The sequence below is a fragment of the Athene noctua genome, chromosome 1 (genome assembly GCF_965140245.1).
Source record: "Athene noctua chromosome 1, bAthNoc1.hap1.1, whole genome shotgun sequence".
Taxonomy (NCBI): domain Eukaryota; kingdom Metazoa; phylum Chordata; class Aves; order Strigiformes; family Strigidae; genus Athene; species Athene noctua.
The window spans coordinates 103,813,821-103,838,826 of record NC_134037.1 but is presented as its reverse complement, the minus strand read 5'-3'; the positions used below and the strand labels follow the sequence as shown (position 1 = coordinate 103,838,826).

At 43.7% G+C, this 25,006-nt stretch overlaps 1 protein-coding gene across 5 annotated transcripts; it reads left to right on the top strand.

Moving 5' to 3' along the window:
- The first annotated feature begins 1,459 nt into the window (after window positions 1-1,459).
- PACC1 (proton activated chloride channel 1) lies at window positions 1,460-24,169 on the top strand. 5 transcript variants are annotated; one of them, XM_074897176.1, is made up of 8 exons: window positions 1,461-1,647; window positions 5,529-5,625; window positions 7,322-7,423; window positions 9,448-9,602; window positions 11,083-11,225; window positions 17,438-17,582; window positions 20,757-20,861; window positions 22,622-24,169. In XM_074897176.1, the coding sequence occupies exons 1-8, from the start codon at window positions 1,612-1,614 to the stop codon at window positions 22,781-22,783; spliced, it is 945 nt and encodes a 314-aa protein (XP_074753277.1). In that variant the 5' UTR covers window positions 1,461-1,611; the 3' UTR covers window positions 22,784-24,169. The 5 variants fall into 5 exon arrangements, with proteins under 5 accessions (XP_074753276.1, XP_074753277.1, XP_074753274.1 ...); XM_074897173.1 differs by having other exon boundaries at window positions 1,462-1,647; window positions 7,214-7,423; XM_074897177.1 differs by having other exon boundaries at window positions 1,466-1,647; window positions 5,466-5,625.
- The last annotated feature ends 837 nt before the right edge of the window (window positions 24,170-25,006 follow it).

Below are 25,006 nucleotides of genomic sequence, written 5' to 3'. Positions count from 1 at the left end.
TCCCCTTAAGCAGTGGAGTTTGCCTACACTGCCTAAAGAGTAGCTGGGCTTCAAAATGGGTTTCCAATCCCAGCTGTCCACCACGTCCATTTGCTGAGTGCACAGCCACAAGGCAAATATGAAATGCCAAGCAGGAAAGAGACCGTTAGTAAGGCTTTGGACAAAGCAGCTCCCCAGTGCTCCCGTTATGCACAAGTGCTGGCATTTGCCTGGTTGCTCTGCTTGCAAACACCCTGCATGGCTTGCCACAGAGACCCATGCTGACAGGAAATACACGGAAGTCTGATTTGTCAGTTTGGTTCAATCACATTATAGGTTTACCTTTTATTCTGAAATAATTATTCATCAGTTTCTTCCCAGGAGAGGGCTGCAAGTGCTGAACACTAGCCGACATCTGTCTGAAGTGGTATTGATTGGGGGGTGAGTTAGAGCCTGCCTTTGAACCACAAACATCTGAAAAATTAGTAACTAGAACTAAAATAGTTTCTTTCTGAAAGGAGAAGATGTATATTAGGATCATTATTGTCGAAGGGCTTCAAACCTTGGTTATTAACTTACTAGGTGTGGGTCTTAGGCATAGGGAAATGATCTACTAGGCAGGGAGTCCACTACAGCGTTGTATCTCAATTCAAGAAATGTTGTGCATTGCTTTTTCTCGATGATGAAACATTCACAATTACTTCCACGCTGGGGAGGAAAAACAGCTGTGTAGGTATTTGCGGACCGATGGCTCATGAATCAGGTCTTCTGTGGTTTTGGATCTTCCCGGAGAGCCCCGTTGCTGCCACTCCTCTACCAGCACAGGGTGGATGGGTCTTGATGGGAGCCCTGCAGAAGTTTTGTCTGGTTGCCAAGCGAGTCTGTTGTTTCAGTGCTCTGCTAGCAGCCTTGAGCAGCAAGAAAGAAAAATAATTTTCTTAGAAAAAGCAATATTGTGTGCATCTTGGGGAGAGCTGGCAAATGTTTTAAGTTGGTTTTCCAACCCAGTTCAGTCTCGCGTGAGGAGTTTGTGCAGCATGTGGTGTAGAAAAGCCTCGCTCCCCCATCACTAGGCACTACCCTTCTGTCTCCTCAGCAGAGAGAAACGCTCCCACAAACCTTAGAGAAAACCCGCTCAACCCTGCTGCGCTGGGCGGCTTTACGAGGCCTGGAGCAAGAGCTCGGCAGAACTTGCTAACCGAGCTCCGGCAGCTGAAACAAGCCCCAGCTCCTCCACGGGCTGCAAGCCGCGGAGCATCTGGGGCCTTTTAGAGCTCCGTCCCCCACAGCCGGGACGTGGAAAACGAGGGTGGCGACCTCCGGCCGCCCCCGGCACGCCCAGGGCCTCCTCGCGGCGCGGTGCCGAGGTGAGGGCCAAGCTGTGGAGCCCGGCCCGGCCCCACGGCCCGGCGGCCATCGCCGGACTACGCCTCCCAGCAGCCCCCGCGCCGCGGCGGCCCGGCGAGGCCACGGCGCCGGGGCGGGAAGCAGCCGGCGGGCGAGCGGGGGGTCCCGGCGCCTGCGTGGCCCTGCCCGGGCAGGGCGGCTCGGCCCGGCCGCGGTGTCGCCGTCCCGCGCGGTGCGGCTGGGCTGCCCCCCGGCCCCCGCTCCCTGCCGCCCCCCGCCGATGCCATGCTAAGGCCGGAGGTCTCCGCATCCTACCAGGAGGTACGGGGGGGGGGGCACGGGCGGGACAGGGCTAGCGGGCGGCAGGGCCCGGCTCGCCGGGAGGGGCCGGGCAGCCCCTCGGGCGGTGATGCCCGGCCTGGGGCTCGTTGCCTGCCAAGCGGTTACGCTCAACACTGTCGCCGTGAGCTCGGCTGGGCTGGCCGGGGAGCGCCGCCGGAGCGGGTCGCCCGCCACAGGGAGCCCTCCGCGCCTTAACCGGCCCCTTCTGGCCCGGTCGCCTCCGCTGGAGCCCGGGCGGGTGTCGCCGTGGGCCGTCACCTGCCGGGTGTTGGCCCCGACCTTCCTCGCTGCTGGCTGGCCGGGGCGCCGGGTTGCATCTGCCCTCTCCAGAAAGAAGCGGGTGTCCTGCGCACCCTGACTGTCACGTTTTACCTCTCAACGCGGTTAGAATAACCGGCAGCTGTTCTTTAAGTGTGTGAGGTAGGTGCAGCTGGCCGGTGAGCTCCGTAACCGGGGCTTTCCTAAGGAGAGGTGCGCTGTCGGGCCCGAGAAGCAGCTTTGGTACCAGGGCTCTCCCTCAGATGGGAAGCGGAAGGCCGCACGATCGTCCTGCCAAGAGCCCGGGGCAGCGCCGGGTTTGCATATCAATGCCCAGGCTCTGGCAGCCGGAGGGCCTTGCTGGCTCCTCTCTCTCCCACTAGAGACACAAGCTGCTTGTGCCGAGTTCAGCAGCGGTGGAGGCTTGCAGCAGGGCACTTCTGTTTGCATCTCGCCGGCGAAAAGAATGTAGATGTTTGCCTTCCCCTGCGTGTGATGGGTAGTTTGGGGCTCTGGTTTAATACGTTCTAATTTAGTTTAGTACCTCCGATTAGTTTCAGCTTCTGGTTTTCATGCTAGGCTAGAAGACACTGGGAGGTGATGAATCAGTGGAACAGCAAAAGGTCTGTAGGGACAAGTTCTCCTTTTAAGAGGGTTTTATCCAGTAGGAAGTTTTTATCCCACGATTATCAGGAAGAATTTAACTCGTGTAAGAGCTTGTATGTAGGGGAGGTACCTCAGAGAGTTAATGAAATCACATTGATGCCTGAAGTATGGACCACACTGTGCACGTTACATTTCCGCCTTGTGTATCAGCCACCGCTGACACTGCTCTGTATGTTTGGGATGGTCCCAAACTCCATAGTGTAAGTCTAGATGGTGTGTAAGTGCAGCAGCTGCGTTTCCACACCTTCTCCAGCACCCGGGGCAGTCTGTGATGTTCCTGCCCCTAGCAAGGATGCTCAGTTGTCCGGAATTGCCTTTTCTTAGCTTCTCTTTGCCCAGTGCTTTTCTGTGCGCAGGACTGAAAATGAACTGCCAGGTCACAGGCAGCCTCCTGCAGTTGTTTCTCACTCAGCTGTACATGCCAAGCCCAGATGAATGCTGAACAAAGGTCTGTTTCCTGCCCTTCCTGCTCTTGACATCCTATCCTATCCTATCCTATCCTATCCTATCCTATCCACATCCTGTTCAGACTTAACTGCCCTGCAGATCTGCGGTCCTTGTGCATTAGCACAATGTTCCATCTTTACCAAAACTAAGAGGTAGGAAGAGCTGGCCTGTGAGGGTGAACACCACTGGTGTACACCAGGTCACTGTTGTAATTTGCATTGATATGGGGATTCTGTCAAGGGTGGAGAAACTAGAACTGGCTGTTTTGCTGGCTTTCCAGTCGTTAGGAGGCTGTAGCTCAATATGTCGGTGAGTTGTTGAGTTTGTCGGTCTGTGCTGCTGTGCCTTGTAGAGTCAGTTTACTGTGTGCTGTATGCTCAAAACACAGGGGCTGAGCTGTGAACAGCACCAGGTTCTTGGTGACCTCAGTAGGTCTATGCAACTTCACCTCTTGTCAAGTCAGGCGTTCAGGATTTGCAGTGAAATTAGTTGGGTTTAGGGGATTTTACAGACCAGCTCAAGATACTGGCTGCACCTGAGGCAATGTTAGCACTCCTGTTTTTGACTAGCTGTACTTCACTGGTTTTATGTGTGAAAAGGTTATGAAACTATCTGCCTTAGAGCAGAGATAAGAAAACATAGTTGCATATTGTTTGAGGTTTTGTTCCTAAGGAACACTGAATGGTTACATTTTTCTGAGTTTTTCTTCTCTCCTAGACATTGAAGAGTTGCTGTAGGTCCTCTTGGGAGGATAAGAAATGTTACATATTGTGTTCTTGTTTAAACTTGTGTTGGGATGTTTTTTCTATCAGTAGAATTCACTTACCCTCTACCTAACCTCAGTTGATGAGGTGGCTGAACTAGAGAGGTGTGGTAATCAGCTGAGAAAATGCAGTGATGACTTTGTAACTTTTTGGATCAGCTCTGGTGTAACAGAACAGAACAGGCTTCTTAGCTGTTTTAGCCTAACCAGTACAAGAGGTTCAGTGAATACTCTTCCTGTGTCAGAATAGCTTCTTTTGGATCAGGTGAGCAAATAGAACTACTGTGCTTCTACAAAAAGGAGCAGAGTGTTAATTTTCCTTAATTTTAGGAAGATAATTGAAAAAGGTATCATCGATTGGGTTCTGTAAGTCTCCTGCAAATGAGCTGAGTTTAGCCTGTTGGTTACCTGTTCACTCCATGCCTCACACCATGGGAAATTGTGCTTTATTTATGTGCAAAGTATTTAAAAACAAGTGGGTAACTGCTTTCAACTTGCTTTGCATGGTGGAAATGAATACGGAAATACAGCAACAGATGATTGACACTTTACGTCAGACTTTGAAGATGTAAAATGAGTGGACTCTTTCCTAATAAGTGCAAATGATGATCTCTTAAATGGTATAATGATGATTTAAATACTGAATTAAAGTTGGGTGAAATAAAAGCACTTCCTTATGGATACATGTACTTTACTGTTGAGTAAGTTGGTGTAAAGTTTAATAGCATTCAGTGTGGCTGCTGCATTAACTGTGCCCCCATTTTCCTTGAAATAGGAACAAAGCTAATCTTCCTTACCTAATTGGGTAGGTGATGCTGAATGTTTAGCTTGAACAGTTACCGTGCAACACGTGATGCGCTGCAAGCTTGTGCCCCAGTTTGCCTTGTTCTAATTTGTATGTCAGTCCCTGCCATGAAAGAAATCTGGAAAACATACGGGAAAATTTAATAAATAATACTTCACAATCTCATGTGACACCTATCTGACATGAGAAGCTTCTGACTTTGATGGAGGTGTCTTGGCCCAGAGCTCTGAATAGCAAAACAAGAAAACATCTGATTTCTGTTGCTGTTTTAGAAACACTGGAAGATTAATTAGTTGCATAACCACTAATATATAATAATATGTGCAGTGAGCTCAAATAAGTACCAGAAATGTAGGGATGTTTGTCTGTGGTCTTGTAATGACCCACCTACCTATGTGGCTGAGACTGCATTTGAGTTACTTGCCCTAATACCTGTCAAAATGCAACTCACTCTTTTTGCACCTCCTTATGAAGAAGTGCCAATTCTCTGTTTGCAGGTATGGGCTGTGGTTTGCTTATGCCTAAAAATATGTTTTTGAGTGACAGAATTAAGTTCCTGCTTATTTCAGAGGGCATTGTGCTAATTGGGGGTTTAATGTGAGCTGAAACTGCTAGGGAAACAATTACTTTGATCTTGAAAGAAATCATGATGCCATTGTTGAAGAAGCAGGGTGGAAGTAGGTTAAATTTAATGTGCCATCTTTCTCTTTTTGCAGTGTGCAACTCACTTAAGTTTTAGCTGTAGGTCTACAAAAATGTGGCCCTTGTGAACAAGTGGAACAGATGTTGGGTGCTCTTGGACTGGGAGCACTTTTGTGTGTGTTTGGTTAGTTGGAGCCTCTTTTATTTGTACCATAGAAATTCCAACAATTGCAAGTTGAGAGCATGTTTGGAAATTGAACCACTGTTTTAACTACACAGCTGAGTGAAGATGTGGAGCGAGTATCTGAAAACCCAACAGATGAGAGAGAAGGAGAGATGGAAGTTCATGAAGATGCCAGCTCTGTTATTTTACCAGGTGAGAACTACTGACCCAGAAATTACCAATTTTAAGCTGCTTCTGCATGTGGGTTTGGTTGGGTTTTTTTTAATTGCAGTTCTGAAAGCAAACAAAACAGTAAATTACTTATTTTGGGCAATAAATACTGATAGAAAGCCAAGGAATTTTTCCAGGGATTGAGATGAGAACATTTCTTTGCCATGAACTGTGCTCAAAGAGGATTCAACACATCTGGTTCTGAGATAGCTGAGTGTGTCATCTTTCTTTGTGTTGTATCTTACCTGAGTTGCAGGGTCTGTGGTGACAGTAGATTGCAAGCAAAGTCTGTGCCAGCTTTACATGAGCAAGATGAAGTATTGAACAGATGTGCTTTTAAATGGTTTTTAGTGAGACTGTTCAGACCTGCTTTTGGAGGGTGAGGGGCAGTGTTAAATGGGCTTATTGCGGCTCAGATGTAGGCATGAAGGTAAGCCAATCCAAAATGAGTATCGCCTAAATGCTTTGCAGCTGTTCAAGGCATACTTGTTTCAGTAGTGCAATTTTATGCATATTAATATCCTGATTTCTTTGGCTGCCATCTCCTGTCAATGTAACTTGGGATCATGTGTGTGACCGTAGACCTTTGTAAGAGCTAATGTGTTCAATAGGATTTACTACAAGGCCAGTGTTTGCTGTGGTAAGGAACAAACACCAAAACCTGTTATTACAGTTAAAGGGCAGAGTGTGGCATGGCCTCAGAGGGCCTGACTCATTAAATTACATCACACAGAAGAGTCAGTAAAATATGCCTACTTATCTCCTTTCATATGTTAGGTTTTAATGCTCCTTTTGTGTGTTCAGCTATATATCACTAACAGGTGAAACATGACGTGTAATTTAAGAGTACGTGAACTTTTTCCTTACAAGTATTGCCAAAAGAAATGGTGAATGCAGGGAGGGTGGGGAAAGCAGTGTCTGCGTACAAGTGTGACTAGTGTCAAGATCTTCAGGGAATAAGCTTTGAAGTCAAGGAAACTGAGAGGATTGGGTTGGTCTTTTTCTAGCAGTAATTGACGAATCTGTTTGTGAAACTTCATGTAGTATGCACAAGGAGTTACGAACCAGAATCCCGAAGTGAGATGGTGACAGATACCTAGTGACTTACGCCATGTTGGAGACGCAGTGCAGTGTAAGCTGTATAGCTGTGTAAGAGCATTAGAATATTAAATCTCTTTGTGTGTATAAGAATCACTTCAGACTGGCAGGGGGGAAAGGAATTATTTTTTCCAGGAGGAAACACTGACCATCAGCAGACTTTTTTTCTTATGAACTTTGAACTTTGTTTCTGAGTTGTTCTTCTTGAAAATAAACCTTGTTTCCTGCCTGCCCTGTCCTTAAGAAGAGTGCCAAATTCAACATGTGAGAAAGTGGCACAGTCTTTGGATGATTATGCCTCATGCTTGAGAAAGACACATTTGTCTGACCAGCAGTCAAAACCAGCAATAGTTGTGGGTTTTTTAATCAAGCTGAGTTTGAGGCTAGTGATTGATCTTTAAATGAACACTACATTAACTCAGCCCAAATATCTGTATTTTAAAGTCCTAATCCATATTCTGTTTGGTTCCAGATAGTGAACTGGGTACTACTGCCCCTTCTTTGCGTTTCAGCAAGACCTGCCTAAAGAATGTTTTTTCAGTAATTCTCCTGTTTATTTATCTGCTGCTCATGGCTGTAGCTGTGTTCCTTGTCTACCAAACTATCAGTGACTTCAGAGAGAAGCTCAAGCATCCAGTGATGTCTGTCTCTTACAAGGAAGTGTCCTTGTATGATGCACCTGGTAAGACTGGTAACAAACAAAATGGGTTAAGTTGTTCACATTTATCTTAGACTTGAATTTTTGGTGTTGATTTTTCAGGGCCCAGAGTGCATATAATGCTTTGACCCAGGTCTTTCACTTCCTCTTTTAATCTATGCTGTGTTGACTTTGCATGGAAATGTTAATATTGTACAGGAGATTTTGGGACTTTCATGCCAATAGCATGAATGGCAGTAGCTGTGGAGCATTATCCAACACTTAATAGGTAAGAAGTGTTTTCAGACCCTAAAATGAGTCTTCTTTCAGGGAAAGAAGGTAATTCCTTATGGAAATATTCCCAAAACTGTTTCATTCGAACGGGGTGACACATAGGATGTGTATCAGGACCTCAGTGCTGCACTGGACAGTGAGATGCTGTTGACAGTAAAGGAGGTGAATTTCTCAAACCAACCACAAAATAAGCACAGTGCCACTTTCTGCTTCTGTTCTGCATTGTTTACAACTTGGTATTACATCAGTAGGCAATGAAAATGTGATGTGACTGCAGGGAACAATGTTGGCATGAAAATGCTGTGTGGCATCAGAAAACTGTGTTGCAGTTTGCGGGAGGGATTATGCCACAGAAGCATTTTTGAATAGTGAGTTCTATAGTTATAATTTTTTTTAATTATCCAGTAACCTTGCATAAATAGAGCTGTGGTAGGTCAGTTACCAATTTAAAAATAACACTTTTGTTTGAAGTGTTACCACATTTTACAAATAACTACTCCAGTAATTGTGGCTGAAAGGTGTTTCAAGTTGTTGCTATATTCCTGCAGTTGTTTTTCTGTATGGTCAGTTAGGCTTAGCTCTGTAAGTAGGTCTTTGTGTTTGGGCCATATGGATCTGACTGTAAGAGCAAGCTGCTTTTTTTTTTATTTTTTTTATTTTTTTTTAATGTGAGCTTTTCATACAGGAACAGGAGGAAAATGTCATTTAAAGAAGCAGAGCAACATACGTATAAATCAGAATTATTGTCGGGGATCCCTGCCAGATCAGAGAACCTAAATTAATGTAGCGCTTTGCTTTGTTGCTCTGTTAAAGTCATGAGATAGCAAGTTGCAGGCACAGAGTACCGAAGAAGGGGATAAAGCATTTTTAGACTGATATATGCTGATGGCTTTGACATCTTGCATTTTGGGGGACAGGTCATTTCATTGTGTGAGTTAATAAATCATATTTTTTGGGGGGTAGTTGGTCTAGAATATCTTCAAGTAAACTTGTTTCCAGTAATAAATGTGGCATGTGGCGTAACAGGATTTTTGGTTTTGAGCCTTGTATTTTGCTAGTCTTTTACAGCTGAGGTGACTGAGGTTCTTTTATTGTGTGCTGTTCGTCTGAAATGGTAGGCTTATGGGGTCTATGAAATTCCCATACAAGTGAAGTAGTAGCCTGCCTACCCAATGATATAAGTAAATAAGCGTTAGTAACAATTACTACTTCCTTTATGGCTCTGATTTTTATTACATTGTATTCAGAACAGAAGATGCTAGATGTCCTGAAGAGCATCTTTTCACTTCTATTAGATCGGCCAGGGATCTTTGATCTGTCATGTGTAGTACAGACATTATTTCCAAGTAAAATTTGACATGTTGAATGATAATATCTGAAAACATGTATATGCTGAAGCACTACATGTCCCATTTGACATCAGTTAGTCTCCTAACTTATTTTACATGTCCATTTCATTTGGGGTGAGAGGAACTGATGTAGTAGCCTGTTGGTTGTTGGAAGACTGGGGAAACTTAGTAGCTTCTGTGAACCTTGGATTGTTGTAACAGAATTATGAACCCTGTTTTTTCTTTCAACACATGGTGGGGTTTCTGTCCCAGTGCAGCTGGCACTTTTGTCCTGCTCCAGAGAAATGCTGAAGCACATGGTTTAATTCGATTGTTTTGCTGGATCTTGAGGATAGCTCGGTACCCTGTGGGATTAAATCCTAGAATGAAAATCTGTGTACTTGGGAAGGAAATCAATTCTGGTCAATGTTTTTTCTCCCAAAACAGGTATTGCCTTTTACCCAGGCAAGGCTCGGCTGCTGAGCTGCAAGCATCATTACTATGATCACATTCCGCCTCTGGTAAATCCAGGTCAGCCAGGAGACATTGAGTGCACCACTCAGAGAATCAACTACACAGATCCTTTTACTAATCAAACCATGGTAATAATAATAATTATAATATAATAGAAAAAAACTTATTCAGTGGGGGTTTTCTGCTCGTAATAGTATTTGAAAGTGAAAATATTTACTAAGTGCTGCAAAAAAAATCCTTGCTTCTAGTTTTTTTTTCAAGCCATCTGTCCTTTTGTTTTCAGAAATGTAAAAGACCCCAGTCATTCTGTATATGTGTTATGGAAGATCAGCTGTCATGTGGGTGTGTGGAGAATGAAAACCTGAATGGGACAAAATAAGTCACTTTTCAGAATTAAACTCTCGATTCATTCCTCCGCTAAGTGAACTGGCAAGCATACTCCTTGATATAGTAAATCTAGCTCTGACTGAAAACAGTAGTGGTTATTCCATTAAAGTGGGATAGCTTACTTCTTTTTGTATGTTTGCTGGGAATGACATTTTATTTTTGTCACACTTGGAAAAGTCTTTAACTGAGCACCAAGTGTTTCATTACACTGAAATGCTGTGAGCCAATAAGATGGGTACATTGAGTGATTGTCTTAAATTGCCCTTAAAAATGCAGGGAATCCAGCTTCTGTATAAATATTCAAAAAATAAAGTATTAGATACAGTCATTTGCATCTAAAGTCATTGCTCAAACTAGACATGAACAAACAGTCCAGGTACCTGCTTGGTCAGCTTTTTTCCCCTTCATGTTTTGCCTTTTGTCTAGTCACCATTTCTTTCTGGGAAGCAGCTGCTTAGTATGTTCAAAAGTGATATTCTAGGTGCAAGTCTAGTTTAATTTCTGCCACTGATAGGCTCCTCTTGCATGTTTTATCAAACTAAGAATCTGCATTTTATGCTGCCTGGTGGATTCATTTAGAAGCTTGCAGCTGGAGGCCCTGGTCCTGCAGTAGAATAGAGGCACTGAGGCAGAAACCTCTGAACCATGTGGAGCCCAGTTCAAATTGGCTGAATCCTTTTGCAAGCAACAGCTTGCTGTTAGATATGCCTGTACTGCTTTTTAAGTTGTATTCTGCTTGGTATAATTTTTCGTTGGTTTTTTTTTTTTTCCTTTCGGTGGCTTACTTACGTGCTGGGGACTGTGAAACTGTTCCCTTTTTCTCAGGAAGCAGTCTGATGTTCTCCACATCAGGTTCCACATTAACTTGTTTCATGTCAAGAGCTGAAGGTTCCTAGACCTTGGTGCTCAAAACAGTTTTGATTGTCCTCCTGCAGAATGCAGGCTGCAGGGCCTTGACATGCACCCAAAGGACTGTGATAGAACTAAAGCAGATTTATTAGAAAAACACTAAATCTTGATGTAAAGACTTCATTTTTAAACTAACAGGAGGAATTCTATTGGCATTCTTGTTACATGTTTTAGCAGACATATACTTATTAGAAGCCAAGAAAATCTTGGTGTGCATTCGATTTCTGTGGAGTATTAGTGACAGATGGCAAATTAATGGACAGGAAATGAGGATTCCTTTGCTACTCTCACCATCTCTCTGTTTGCTTACAGAAGTATGCTTTGGTTGTTCAAGGCCCTCGTGATGTGAAGAAAAAGGAACTGGTGTTTTTGCAGTTTTATTTAAATGGAACAGACCAAGATTTTAGCGCCATTGACTACCTTCTGTTTTCTTCTTTCCAAGAGTTTATCAACAGGTATGTAGACAAGCTCATAGCCTGTACCTGCATTGAATGTGCTACAACAATACTAGTGAAAGCAGGGCTTTTTTAGTAAAAATCAGACAGGCTTTTATATCCTCATTATTTTATTTTTTTTTTAATGTTTGGGTTACACTGATGCTCTTTCATGTCTTAGGTTCCTAATCTTACATTTTAGAAAATGAATTGAGGACTTCTTCAGTGACAAAAACTGCCCTTCAGCTATCCTTCAGCCATTTGTTGCTGCACTTTCTAGAAGTGTGAAGTTTGCACTGGCTTACCTGCTGTCTGCTGCCGTGGGTGATCAGGAAATGTGCTGTCCTGGGCAATGTGCTCAGGAAGTGCACTGAGAACACTAATGTTTCTGTGCCTTTCTTTTTATTTTTTTTTAAAAAAAGCTATTACTGTAAAGATCAGATCCCTAGATTGATTTGTTGTGATTTTGTTGAAAGATTAACTATATTTCTTTCTGTTACTTGTGTTATGTAAGATTCTACAGAATGGTGTAATTTCATAAATGGGGTTTTCAAAATTTCTTTGTATTGGTTTGACAACATTGCTATTGGAGTGACTGATCCAATTCCTTCTAAATTTAACTGGAGTGGACTTAATCCTGTCTTGAACTTTCTTGAAAGCCCCACCCTTTTTCCCACCTTGTGAGAATAAACTCCATACTTCACTGTTTAATTTTGCTTTAATTTAAATTCAGGTTCCGTTCTTCTTTCTGTGATCCAGATTAAAAGCTAGGTAAGAGATATTAGTCACAGTGAGATCTGTTAGAAAACTTCAATTTGCTCAGTGAAAAAGTAACAGGAAATAAAGGCCATATGCAGAAAAAAATCAGATGAGGGGAGGGGAAGAAAAGTAACAGATTTTGTCGTAACAAAGTATCATACTGGTGTTTTTCAGGTAGAGTGAAGACTGGAAGTGTTCAGTCACGGTATCTCTGGGATGCCAAAGACCAATTATCTGAACTTGCTTTTTACAAAGCATTTCTGTTTCAGTGAAGGAGAGATCTTAAGTCATCAAGTACTATCTTAAACTCTACTAAAAAAACTCATAAAATGCTAATGTTCCAGGTATTTTAGGCATTGATATATTAGGGTGAGAAAATACCAGTCAAGAGTAGTGATGTCACAGGTGCTACTCGTTCCTTCTGTGTTGTTTTTTTTCTCGGTTTTTGTGGCTTGTGCCGCAGTTGGCAGTACATAGAGTGGGCCTGATTCCAGCAAAGTGCCCAGCTGTTTCTGCACTGCAAGACACAAGCACCGTCTGAGACCACCCCTTGTGAAACACAGAGCAGCAGGCACGGTTGTGTTGCATCTGGCTCCTGGCTCTCTGCAGGATGAGCCAACTTAACCAAACCACAACTTGGTCTATGCATACTCAAGTCTTGGAAGCCACCTTTTTGTGCTCATTTTATCAATTTGCAGATAAGCTGTTTTAAAGAGCTGTTTCTACCCAAGTTAAAACGTGTATGTCCTACCTAAGTTGGCAGTATTTCTGCAAGCAAGCCGCAGGTCTGCAGGCTGCTGTCCCAGATGCTTGTGCTATGTGTTGTGCACAGGCAGGTTAGATGTGCACAATTGCTGCACAACAGCAATAAGCAGTATTGCAAAGGTCCTAGCTTCAAGGCTCAGTGTGTGCCAGTGCAGGTGAATCAGTAAGAATCTGTAAGCTGTCTGGGAGAAACCTGGATCGCAACCCCCTGCCTCCCGGTTTGCCAGGTCAAATTGGTTAGATGGCAGAATCAATCCCCGAAGAGATGGGGAAGTGTCGCTTTGTTCCTAGAGAAGCTTCCTTGTCTTGGTGTTGGAGGGCGCCAGGACTGAACCTGAGAGAGTAAAGGCTGAGCCTGGGTTATGTTTGGAACAAAGTGAAAACTCTGTTTGGGGATGCATCCTTTGTGCCCATTTGCAGCAGGTAGTAGGAGTGCAAGTTAAAACTGTTTTTAAACTAACCCACATAATGGTAAGGTTGGCGAAGGTATGTAGGACTTTAAACTTAGTAGTCTGGGTAAAATACAGTAAGAGAACCAGTTGCGCTCAGGAGGCCAGTAGTGTCTCCCTTACAGCCTTCTCCAAAGCTTGGTACAGACTGTATGGCTCATCTTGCTCAGGATTGTGTATTGCTGTCCTGGCATCCCAGGGCATGAATTGGACAGGCTCAGGGCAGGTTGAAAGTTTGCGTTTTCTCCTGACTATGAAGTGCATGTGAAACCACATGCATATACGGAATGTATTTGTTCTGTCCAACTTCCAGCACACGAGAAAATAGAAATTATTTCTGGTTCATCAGTGGATGCTGAATTTGGTTGATGGGAAGTTTGGACTAAGAACTGTAGAAACTGTTGTGTGTCCTTCCATACGGCCTTTTTCAGTAACTTCAGTTACTGGCTGCTATTACCTACTTTTCCTAACAAAGTGTCTCACTGGTTGTGAGAGCATATTATTAACAATGTGTCCATCAATTCATGTAAAGTGTTGTCAGAGATGCCGAGATATATGCTAAAACTCATGAGATAGCATAATTACCTTTACAAGTTTTCTGTTATGGCTGCAAACATCTTAGGTTGGCCTGGGCAGGCAGACTGCTGTAAAACATTTTTGTAGGGTATTCAATCACCTTAAATCAAAACTCCTTGAAATTAGTGAGAGAAGTCCTGCTGTATCTACACCACAGAGCAGGATGTGACACTGTGTAGGCATTATTAGGCGCAGCTCACTTTTGCTTTAAATGGCAATAGTCCTGTCAGTGAAGGCTGCTGCAAGCATCAGCAATAATAAAAACGGCATCCAGAGACTTGTTTTTTTGAGGCATAGCAAGTGGTGAGGACTGAAGTGAGGTCCGGTTCTTTCTGTCAAGGGTTTTATTCTTTGCAGCTCTTCTGCTAAAATTGGATCGACAGACTGCCTGAAACTGGCACTGCTTGCTAGTTTTGTTCTGGCCTTCACAGAACACGGCTGAACTGTGTGCTATTGTTGGCCTGTGAGTTGGAGGGATACTGCCACCGGCTTCTTTTTTCTTCTTTCTTTTTTTTTCTTTAAGACAGTGGCTGTCTGTACCATATTAATTGGAGGGAAGGAAATAATGAAACCCTTGCAAATTTTAAAAAAAGTGCAGCTAAATATACAAGTGCCTTTCCTGAACTGTCATTAATATAATATGTGGGTTTAAGAAGAAAATCCTCTGAACATAATACTGACAAAACTATTGTTAGCACAGCATGTAAAATAACTTACAGTCATATGAAATGATGAATACCAGTCTGAACAGATCAGAGATTATTTAAGGGTCTAAACAGAGCTCCATGTTCATGTCTCTGGTCTGAACTGCTGCGTGCAGAGGAATAAATGATAACATAGAAAGGTCGAGACTTTTGGTACCACACCATCTGACCCTTTGTTAGATCCCATGGCTGTCTGAGAGTTTCCCAGTCTAGGGAAAAGCAAAAGCAATAAATTGGGTTTGACCCATCTGTGGGTTTGGCTCTTGCTGTTGCATTGGAATCTGCGGTGGGACGTCCTAAGCTGCCTCTGGCTCTTGCGGGTGGGTCCTCAGAGTGTTAGAAGGATCCTCTGCAGCGCTCCAGCCCAGTCCGGAATGAGGTCAGTAACTCCCACAGCTGGGACAATACAGTCTCATAGTCTGGGCTGGGGCAGAGGGCTCCCTCTCAGTAGTTTGAATTGTCAGTGGTTACCAGAGCGCTGAGGGGAGACCAGGGCTTGAGTGAGACAGTGGCCTCCTGCACTTTTCTTTTGCCGCCGTGATATAGGAATTTTTGCATGGTCTCGAGGCACCGTTAATATCCTAAGACAGTGGGAATCTTGCCATATGTCTAAAGGACAGTGTAATAGAAGGAACAACTTACTGAACAACAGCAACAAAAAATGTGCAGCCTCTGCAGGTTGTCTGTCTTTGGGGTGAAGAGGGAATTAAAAGAAAATGCCTGGAGAATTGTTCAATTTAAGATCCCTTGTCTGTCTTGTGTTCACTTAGTTGTGTGTGGTTTTTAAGCTGTGTTATTTGCCCTCTGCTATCAGTGTGCAAAGCTTGTGCCTCTCTGCTCTGCTCCCCCACCCCACCTTTTTTTTTTTTCCCCTGACTCTGGCAGTGGTCTGGATTATGGGCACATGCAAGGAGATGCCTTCTCAGATCACTTCTCCGCAGCTTCTCTTAAGATATTAATCATTCTTTTTCAAGCATACAATTACTGTCAAAGGCAAAGTATACTACTGCTGTTTGCTTACCATGTAAGTTGTGGCTGTAACGTTCAGCTCTGCGTCATAACTTCCTGCCTCAATTTTCCGTGTTGGTTTGGAAAGCTTTTCTAGGATGCTGTATTTAGTCCAGCATTAGGCATATGACTGACTGGCAGAGTGCTAATTCTGTATGTTCCCCTGAGTGGCCAAGTGCTGTGCTCTTCCGTACTGTCCCATCAGCTGCCGCTGTACCTACATACCAAAGGGAGAAGAAATCATGGTCAGATTAGGTCCTCCTGTGTCGCTGGTTTGTGTGCTGAGGAGCAGTCAGGCGATGGGCTTTGTTCTTATGCTTTGCCCACATCTTCCCTGTGGGGGTTAGAGAGGCACACTGCCATACTGTTGGGGTCACTAAACAGGCACCTAACATTACAAATAGATAAGGATATTCCTAACTTGCTAAAACACTCTGGAGTATCATCTGTCTTGATGGGTAGCAAAGCATGTTAGTTTTTCTTGCCAGAAACACTTCTTTCTGTTTGTATGCACAATGGAGTTCTGTGTTTGAGCACATCACCCGAAGCCCTGACTTGAGAGCAATGGCTTTGCTAGGTTTTGCCTTCCTTGGAACATGTGCATATTCATCTGTTAAGCCTGAGCAGGCATCGTAGTACAGAGTAGCTATCAGTATATTCTTTTTTTTCAGTGTGTGCTTTTGCTGCCCTGTAGACAAGGAAGGCATCTTGGTTTGTAGGAAGAAAAGAAGACCCGATTCTGAAAACGAAGGAAAAAGACAGGAAAAATGCAAATCCAGTCAGTGCTGGTATAGGAAAAATCTTCCTGATTAGTCTGTTCTCTGGCACAAGAACTTGCTTCTTCAGCCCAACTTTTCTTCTATGCTTCTTTGCCTCTTTCTCCTGGAAGACCAAAATACCTTTATATTCCCACTGACCTAGTCATGCGCCCCCTCAGCCATATAAGCGAAGTATATTATTTCCCTTCCCCTAGGAAGATAGATTTAGTCAGAGTCAAAACCTTTTCCCTTTCTCAAGGACCAGCATACCCTGACACATCTCTGCATCCTGAAATCTATCCTTAGTAAAAATCAGCAGTCTGTGCTTTAATGATTCATGACTCATCACAGTGGCTTACCCCTTCATTTCAAATGAAACCTTGTTGAAAAAGCAGCTGCAGGGCCAGGCTTATTTCATAGAGATGACATGCAAATGGCTAAAATCACGGTACTGAGGAGCTCCAAGTAAATAGCATGGTTAATTCACTGTGTCCTGTGCAGCTGGTAGAGAAAGGATGGAGACAGGTAGGTCTTAGAGCCTTTACCACTTGTAGCATGAGGGGTATTGGAAGCCTTAAAATGGCTTATGGTCTACTATTAAAAAAAAAAGACACAGCAGTCTTGCTGTTCTGGGGCTACAAATACCTGTGACTGCATGTTGGAAAAGCAGCTGTGTTACTGCAGGTGGGAGCCTTACACCAAAGGGACAGTGTTTCCAAAATAATAGGAATATACTGAATATACATTTCAAAGCGTTTTAAGTATGTCTGCATCGCAACCAGTTTATTTGCATCCCAGAAGTGGGGTGAAGCAGCCTGCCCTGCCTCTAGGCTGCTCCTTCCATCTCTTGCTTCGTAGCATTGTGGCAAGTTGTTTCCTGGGGTCCTGGCTCTGCTCCTTTCTGTCCAAGAGATGCCAGATGAGCAGAACGAAGCTCCTCCGTAAGGCAGAACAATCCTGAGGGGCAGGCAGAACTCTAGGGTGGTAGGGCACCAGGTAGGGCTTCTGTGGTTAAGAGCACAGGAGTGCGAGTGCTACCGCTAATCAAAACATCACTACTCACAATGTTTTTAGATATGGTTCAGCTGCTAAAATTCAGCATAAAAGGAATTTTAAACACATTTGAAGTGCCTGTAGATCTGATGTTTTCCTGCCTACAGTACTCAGATACCGCTCTGAGTTTGGTCAGTAAAGTAATGGTCTTTTTCTTCTAGTCCAGAAAAAGCAGAATTCATGAAGGACTGTGAAAGTTCATACTCTGGCTGGAAGTTTTCCGGAGGCTTTCGAACTTGGGTCAAGATGTCCTTGGTGAAAACAAAAGAAGAAGATGGTAGTGAGACTGTTGAATTCAAACAAGAGGTAAAAAAAAAAAAAAAAAAAAAGGAAGAGTGTTTTGGGACCTCTTAGTTTATTAAGAACTAGTTACTGCCACAGTTTTAATGATAACTGGCCACCAGAAGCAGTTCTTGGGGCAAATAACAGTATGAGTTGGAAGAAGGGTGGGTGGATGGGTTGGTTAAATGAAACATCAGGAGCTTGGCTTTTGTTTCACTGCATCCATTGTGCCACTTCCACTGAGCAGTTTTGGCTGTACAGCTACTTGCATTCCTTCTTAACATGGAGAGGGTCTGTAAAAGCATCAAGACATTTATGTCTTGGCTGTTGATGTGGCCTAGTGACACATCTCAGGCAAACGTCTCCTAATGGGGAGGCCAAAAAATCCAGGCCTTGAATGTGACCTAAGTAAGACCTGTAGTCTGAAGTAAGGGTCCGAAGAGACTGACATATCAATATTAACACAGCTACCTTTAGTTCAAGGTGGGGAACAATTGCCAAAGGAACTGTCTGAATAAGAGAAAGTACTGGAAAGAGGTGGTATTTAGGTTACCACAAGGGCTGATGTTGGCATGAAGAGGTAAACACAAGCCTTGTATCCTTTGTAGCATTCTCATGTCTGCTTTTTGTTTAGGTTTGGGATTTTTAGCTGTTGAGTATGCTTAGAATAATGGAGTAACTTCTTGCATCAATTCAAACAAGAAAATAGGCAGGTGGAAGATGCAACCTTAACTGGAGATGAAATGACTTTTACTTTTGGTCCTGTTCTGTTCACAATAATGGACAGGAGAATAATTGTTTTGAGTTTGTTATCTTGTTCCCGGTGTTGGTTGAAGAGGAAGTGTCTCATTAATGGTGAGAAATAAGAATTTTAAGAGCAGTCCTTTCCAGAGAATGTATCTTTCAGAGACTACACTTAATCCGTGGTACGCTTGGAAGCAGTACTTTGTGGAGATCGAAATGAAGCAGAATCTTCAGTTCTCCTGTCTTTAGTTCTTAAGAGTTAGGGCATTACATGGTGAAGCCTTAAGGGAAGAGCTGAGGTGAGTACCCTCCTACTCCCCTGGAGGAGGACAGGAGACAAATCCCAGAGTCATGCAAGTTCCAAACTAATGTCTTATTTTGGAGTAAAGGAAAGAATGCATCAGTCAGCTGCTGCGACGTACGCACTAACAGCAGTTGTCTGTCTGTCCTTCATCACTGACACTCTGTATCTATCACTTGCCATTTTGTACTTACCATTGTAGGGTCTTTGAAAGTCCTCCTTTTTGTGGCCAAGTCTAACCTGTCTCAAAGTGGAAACAAAAAGCTGAGCTTTTTGTGACCATAAACATTCATTTAGTCCAGCAGCTATGGACTCTCTGATCATCTGTGTAGGTGTACACTGTGTTGGTTGGTTGTTTTTTTTGTTTGTTTTGTGGGTTGGCTGTTTTTTAATAAAATCTAGGAAATAGGAATTGGTACAAAAAATTTTGGGCTTCAGATCCCACTAGAAGCTGATACAGTAGAAGCTGAAATAGCTCAGACATAAATTACACTTTGCTCAAATTGCATAAGGAAATCCATTAGCCTTTCAAATCTAAAACTGGGAGATGGCATACCAGAAAGATGAATACAAGTATTAGGTCAAATAGCAGTCAGGCTGCCAACTAGCCCAGTAGTCATTACTTTGGCTTTTATTCCTTTCCCATTGCCTTCATTTAGCTTTGCGTACTGTTTGCTTCCTAGTGTGCAGTTTTCTTGAATGAGTGTAGGTGGGGTGACGGTATGCTGCAACAAGTAAATGAGCTGTAGGAGCGTAGGGTAAGCCTGCAGCAAAGGTGTTTGACCAGAAAATGTGAGGTGGCGAAGCTCCCGTGTGCTCTGAATGGACACACATAGTGTTTGGACTCCCGCTTCTATGTGTTTGCAGCCTAAATCTGGTCAGGGCAGGGTGTGTGGAGAAGACTGACAGGAATCTTCAAGTATTTGAAAGAACTAAGCCGTGGTAGATGGGAGGCTTCTGTAGTAGGTCATTCCTCGTACAATGGAAAGGCTCGTAAGAAGGTGGAAATAGCAGACTGCTCAGGGACTTCCAATCCAGCCTTCCTCTACCTGGAACAATGGGCTCCCAGAATATGGAAAGGGCCGTTTCCTCCATCTGTCTCTTGTTCCTGTCACAACCCTGAAATGCAGCTACAGTACTGCTGGATTCTTGACTTCCCGTACAGCATTAAACTAACATAGGCAGAGCAGCAGTACTCCCTTGTGTGCACACCAAGGTGTAAGTACTTCTTTGAGGGTTGGATAAGGGGCAGGTCCTTCCATCACTTGTTCTGCTGCAGCTGGGGTGTGCTTTCCCCTTAGGGAACTGCCTGGCTCTTGAGCAGTTTACATTGTCTCCTAGCAGCAGGGGGGTTAGTGCAAACCCTGGTGTTGCTGCATGTGTACAAACTCCATGCACTTCCCCTCTGGGCTGGGGGTGTGTGTGTGTTACAAGATAAATGTTTTTCTGAGGCCTGATGTCTTAAGAACCACCATCAGGAAAGTATTAAGACTATGGCTTTGTGTGGCTGTAACATCGATCTGGTATCCTAAACTGTACGCTGGTGGGATTGCACTAAAGCTCTCTGCTGCTCAGTGCTAGTTTCAAATGGTAACCTAGTTAATGGGCAGTACTGGGAAGTATGTTTTTTAATTGTTAGCATCTAGGCTTCCATTTCCCTTCTGTTTTCATTCTGCACTTGCTAGCATCTTCTAGTTTATTCTACAGCTGATTTTTAAATTTAAAAAAAAAAAAAAAGTCTTCCTGCCACTATCATGTGGTTCTCTGGTAAATAAAAATAATCTAGCATTCATTTGTGAGAACTTTCCAAATACTGTATTACTCTTCAGTAAATGAATTTTGCAAATGAAATTTCCCTCCTTGAAAGGGGAAAAAAGTATGTAATAAAATAAAGGCCCTGGATACCAGTGTAAAAATGGTATTGCAGGGGTATTTAAGTGAGAAATAGGAAAAGAATACAGACATGAGACAGATGGAGGAAACGGCCCTTTCCATATTTCGGGAGCCCATTGTTCCAGGTAGAGGAAGGCTGGATTGGAAGTCCCTGAGCAATCTGGTATTTCCACCTTCTTACGCATATTTTCTGTTGCACAAGACTCGTTACACCACTGAAGAAAGTAACGTGCACATTTGCCTTTTCTTTCTCTCCCCAGACTAGTGTGGTTAACTATATTGACCAGAGAACTAAACCAAGAAGTGACCAGCTGTTTTTTGTGGTATTTGAATGGAAAGATCCTTTCATACAGACTGTTCAAGATGTGAGTAACATGCTAGTCCCTTTTTGAATCATCTGACTGTACACGCTCGTGGTTTGTATGTGCATGCACATGCCTCTCTCACCTCGCTCCAAGCAGAAATTCAGAGGAAGGGTGAGGTTACTTCTGAAATTTCAGTCTAGGCTCTTCCTTATATCCAGTAATGCAAATTCTGTGGGGGTCAAGACCAGCTGATGCCTTTCCTTGGCTTGGCCACACTCAGCACTCTCTTTGCAACTAGAGATACCTGTAGCTAAGAAAAAGCACATCTCCCCTGTGGTCTAGCAAAGAGTAGCTTTGGGTCAAGTCTAACCTTTTTGCTTAAGGAAGTGTGGCTTGGACAAACCAATTTAATGACTTTAAATTAATTGGTAAGGAAGAAACCTAGGCTTAAATCAGAATACTAAAAATCACCTAATATAACTTTTCTCTGTTATTTGAATGCAGTATCAAATTCTATTCTAACACACAAAGCACACTTTAATGTAGCTCAGTGTGCTGCAGCCAGAGGTGCATGGCCTGTGTGCCAGACAGGACTCCCATCAGTCCGTGGGGTGCTTGGAACGTGTGCAGGTGTGCGCTGCAGGTGCGTGTGCTGTAAGCACGTGAGCTAGATCTTGTTTTCCTACTGTTCTTGGGGAGAAGGTCAGGTACATTTGCCTTCCCCAGAAAGATGTAGAACAGCAAAGTGTGCAGAGACAACCTGTGTAAAATTTTGCATTTAAAATGGCCCTGCCTGACAACCAAAGTCCATCACTGACAAAAATCCACAGCGTTCTTGTCATCTTGCCCAAAGCTGGTGTGTGAACACAGACCGTGCAGGGCAGGATGGGGTAGCTGGTCCTGCGCACTCCTGTTGTGGCTGCGCCGGGGCCAGGTCCCCTCCTTGGTGCAGGTGCCTCCATAGCCTCGCAAGCCCAGTCCTGTTCTGGCCCCTCTCGCTCCTCTCTGCCAGAGGAGATCACACCTCTGCTGCCTTCGAGCTGAACGCTGCTCTCCATCCTGTGCATGGGGGGGCTCCTTTCCGCTTGCCGTAGTTCACAGGCGCTGGCAGCCAGCACTGCCACTTTTAGGAAGATAAGCAGGTATGGAAAGCCTGTTCAAGGCCTGGCTTGGGTGGTGACACTGTGCTCATGCTGACCATCAGAACTGCAGGCTGTGCTGCAAGTCCCATAGCTGTGTGATACTTACTGCTGCCTAAGCCTAGCTCTGCTTGCTGCATCTGAGATCCCAGAAGTCATCCTTGTGCCTAGAGGTGCGAGGAGAATTGCAAACTGTAAATAAACTTAACTACTCTTGAACTAAATGTAATTAAAAAGAGAAAAATAAAATACTTGCTGTAAGAAGTCTGCAGGTTGCTGCTGTCAAAAGTTGTTTAGCATTACAGTGCTGTTGCTTCTTTTAGCTTTGTCTTTTGGCAGATCTTTAATGTGACTGCTTTGTCTTGTAAATCATTAATACAGTAAATTTCATCTATCATCTTAAAGTTAGCAATTTAACTGTATCTCTAAAATTTTAAACAAGTCAGTATCCTGAAATAGTCTAAAAGGAATTTAGCAGCTAGTATGGAGTGTTTTCCTGATGGATAGAATCAGAAAACCAGGATGTGAGGCAGATCTGTGGAGGAAGGCACTAGAGACCACCTGTGAAGCATAAAGGAATATGCTGCAAAACACCAGTTTGAAAAATGGAATTGTTTGTTATTGAATAGGTATAATACATGTTGAGTCAGATGAAGGAATAATATTTTTAATCTCTTTCAGATTATCACAGCAAATCCATGGAACATGATTGCTCTTCTTTGTGGTATCTTTTTGGCTCTATTTAAGGCAGCAGACTTTGCCAAGTTAAGTGTTAAATGGATGATCAAAATCCGAAAGAGACATCTGAAGAGGAGTCGTCAAGTAATGAACCACATAAACTGAGACTAAGGCTGCCTTTTAACTACTTATAGCAAAAGGGATAGAAAATAACTGGAATAAACTTCAATCACCAATTAAAGATGCAAATCAGGTATGTTTTCTTCCAGAAAAATGACAGCTGGAGGAACAGCCTAGTGAACTGGCCTTGGAACCTCAGAAAGGCACTAACTCTAGGACAGGTCTAACAAACTCGGGCTTTTCTGTTCCAAATTTAACAAGTTTACCTCAATATATGGGGGGGACCAGGGGAAATGGAGGGAATTCACTAATGTTCAAGAAGTCACAGTAGTGGTTAAATTCTAAGAAGAGGGACAGTGTTTGAATCCTTCTTGGGCCAGGAGACCATGTAACTTCTGCATGAGCTGCATCTGCTGCTGTAATGCGGTTACTTCTGTGACTGTGTTTAGTGGAAGGTGAAGCACTCAGCACAGAATAAGCTGGCCTCCCCTCTCCAAAGTATGTATGTCTTAAAACAAAATACACTGGAATTCTATTATGTGTCATTTTTGAACTAAAGTATAGTGACTTTAATATTAAAAAATCCTTCAAAGAAGATACTGTGTACATGCTTTGAAACTACCTGGTCTCAGATTCAGATGGAGCTTTACAAGAGGTAGTCTGGGCAGGAGTATTACTGCAAGAGAAAAAGGTGAAAACTGAAAATCTATTCCTGATCAGTGCAACTCACTACCCGGCTATTGTCTGAGCTGATGACAGAGTTCAAAGTCTGTCTTAGGCTGTTGCTCTTCCCTCTTTTCCCCCCCCCATCTTTGCTAAGGAAGTGAAAAGGAGTCTTTCATCAGCCTGACATTTAAACGGGATTCTGCTCTATAGAGAACATGCGCTAACGGTGCTGGGGTGGTGGCATCGCCACCTTCCTTGTAAGTCCCTTGTTAGTCTAGATGCACAGGTCAGCAGCACACTGCTGTGTGGGTGCTCTGAAGGCTTGGTGCAAGGGAAGGAGCATGCCAAGTCATGTTTTGCTTCTTCCATCCTCTGCTTACAGAATATTAATATAGACGTAAGCACATCAAAAGTACCCCCTCTTTTTTTTGCCTTCTAAGGAAGCATGTTGGAACAAAATTCAATACTTTCAGCTGATTTCCAGAGCAAATCAAGGCACTGCATTGATCAAACCCAGCCTTAAGCAAGGGAGCAACAACTCACTGCAGTAAGAAAAACAAACTAGCAGCCCTGGCCGCAGGCACGGAGGCAGCGTACAGGTTCTCCTGGGTCCAGGCCAGCAAGGGCAGGTGGAAGTTACAGTCTGCCAGCCACTTGCAGTTACTGCTCTAGCTTCCTCCCCAGGTCCTGGGGTGGTCCTTCAAGCAGCTCTTCATTTCAGTGGTGGAGTCTGGGCTAACCTGATTACATCTTGGGGGGGGGGGGGGGGGGGGGGGAGGAAAAGAAAAAAAAAAAAGGGTTGGAGGCAAGAACAGGGGCTGTTCAGTGACCATTTTACATTCAGTATCTTGCACTGATAGCTCTTAAACAGGTCCAGCAGGGCCAATATTGTACCTGCCTCGGGCGAGGTAGGTAGGCTGGTCCATAGCAAGGGAGGGGAAAGGGGAGAAGCAAAGACCAAACCCTGCACTGTGGAAGCAAACTAAAAGCCACTTCAGCCCTAGGTGCTGGTGGGGAATGGGACAGAAATATGTGTGTGTGTGGGGAAAACAATAACACACAGACTTGGAACATCTGTATCAAGAAAAGCCATGTTGATTGTGCTGTATAACAGCCTATGCTGGTAGGAAAGCATTCCACCACCTTTCCTGGGCAGCTCATGGCCCTTTGCTCTCCCAGACACTGCTGAGGAGCTGTTCTACAGGTAAGACAGAGACAAATGAGCTTTCTTACCTCACACCCAAGTGTTCTTTTAACAAATGATACTACAGCAGGTATTTATTTGATTTTACAAAAATGTTTAGAAACAATTTGATCAGGTACTGATTTTTGGGGGCTTTTTTTGCTAATGAAGTCAGAGAAGGTAAGGTGGAATACAACTTACCCCAGAGCTGAGGGCAGTACGGTTAAATAAAGGATGCACTCCTTTTTGCAGTAGTTAATGTACTACTTTTTTAAAATAAGTTTCCATAGTAGTCAGCTTCAGTCACTACATCTCAGCTATCAAGATCTTTTGTTTTATAAGGAAATGTAACTAGAGCAGGACAGCTGATTCCAGCCAAGAAGCCTTTCTGTTATATACCTATTTATAGGAATGATTCT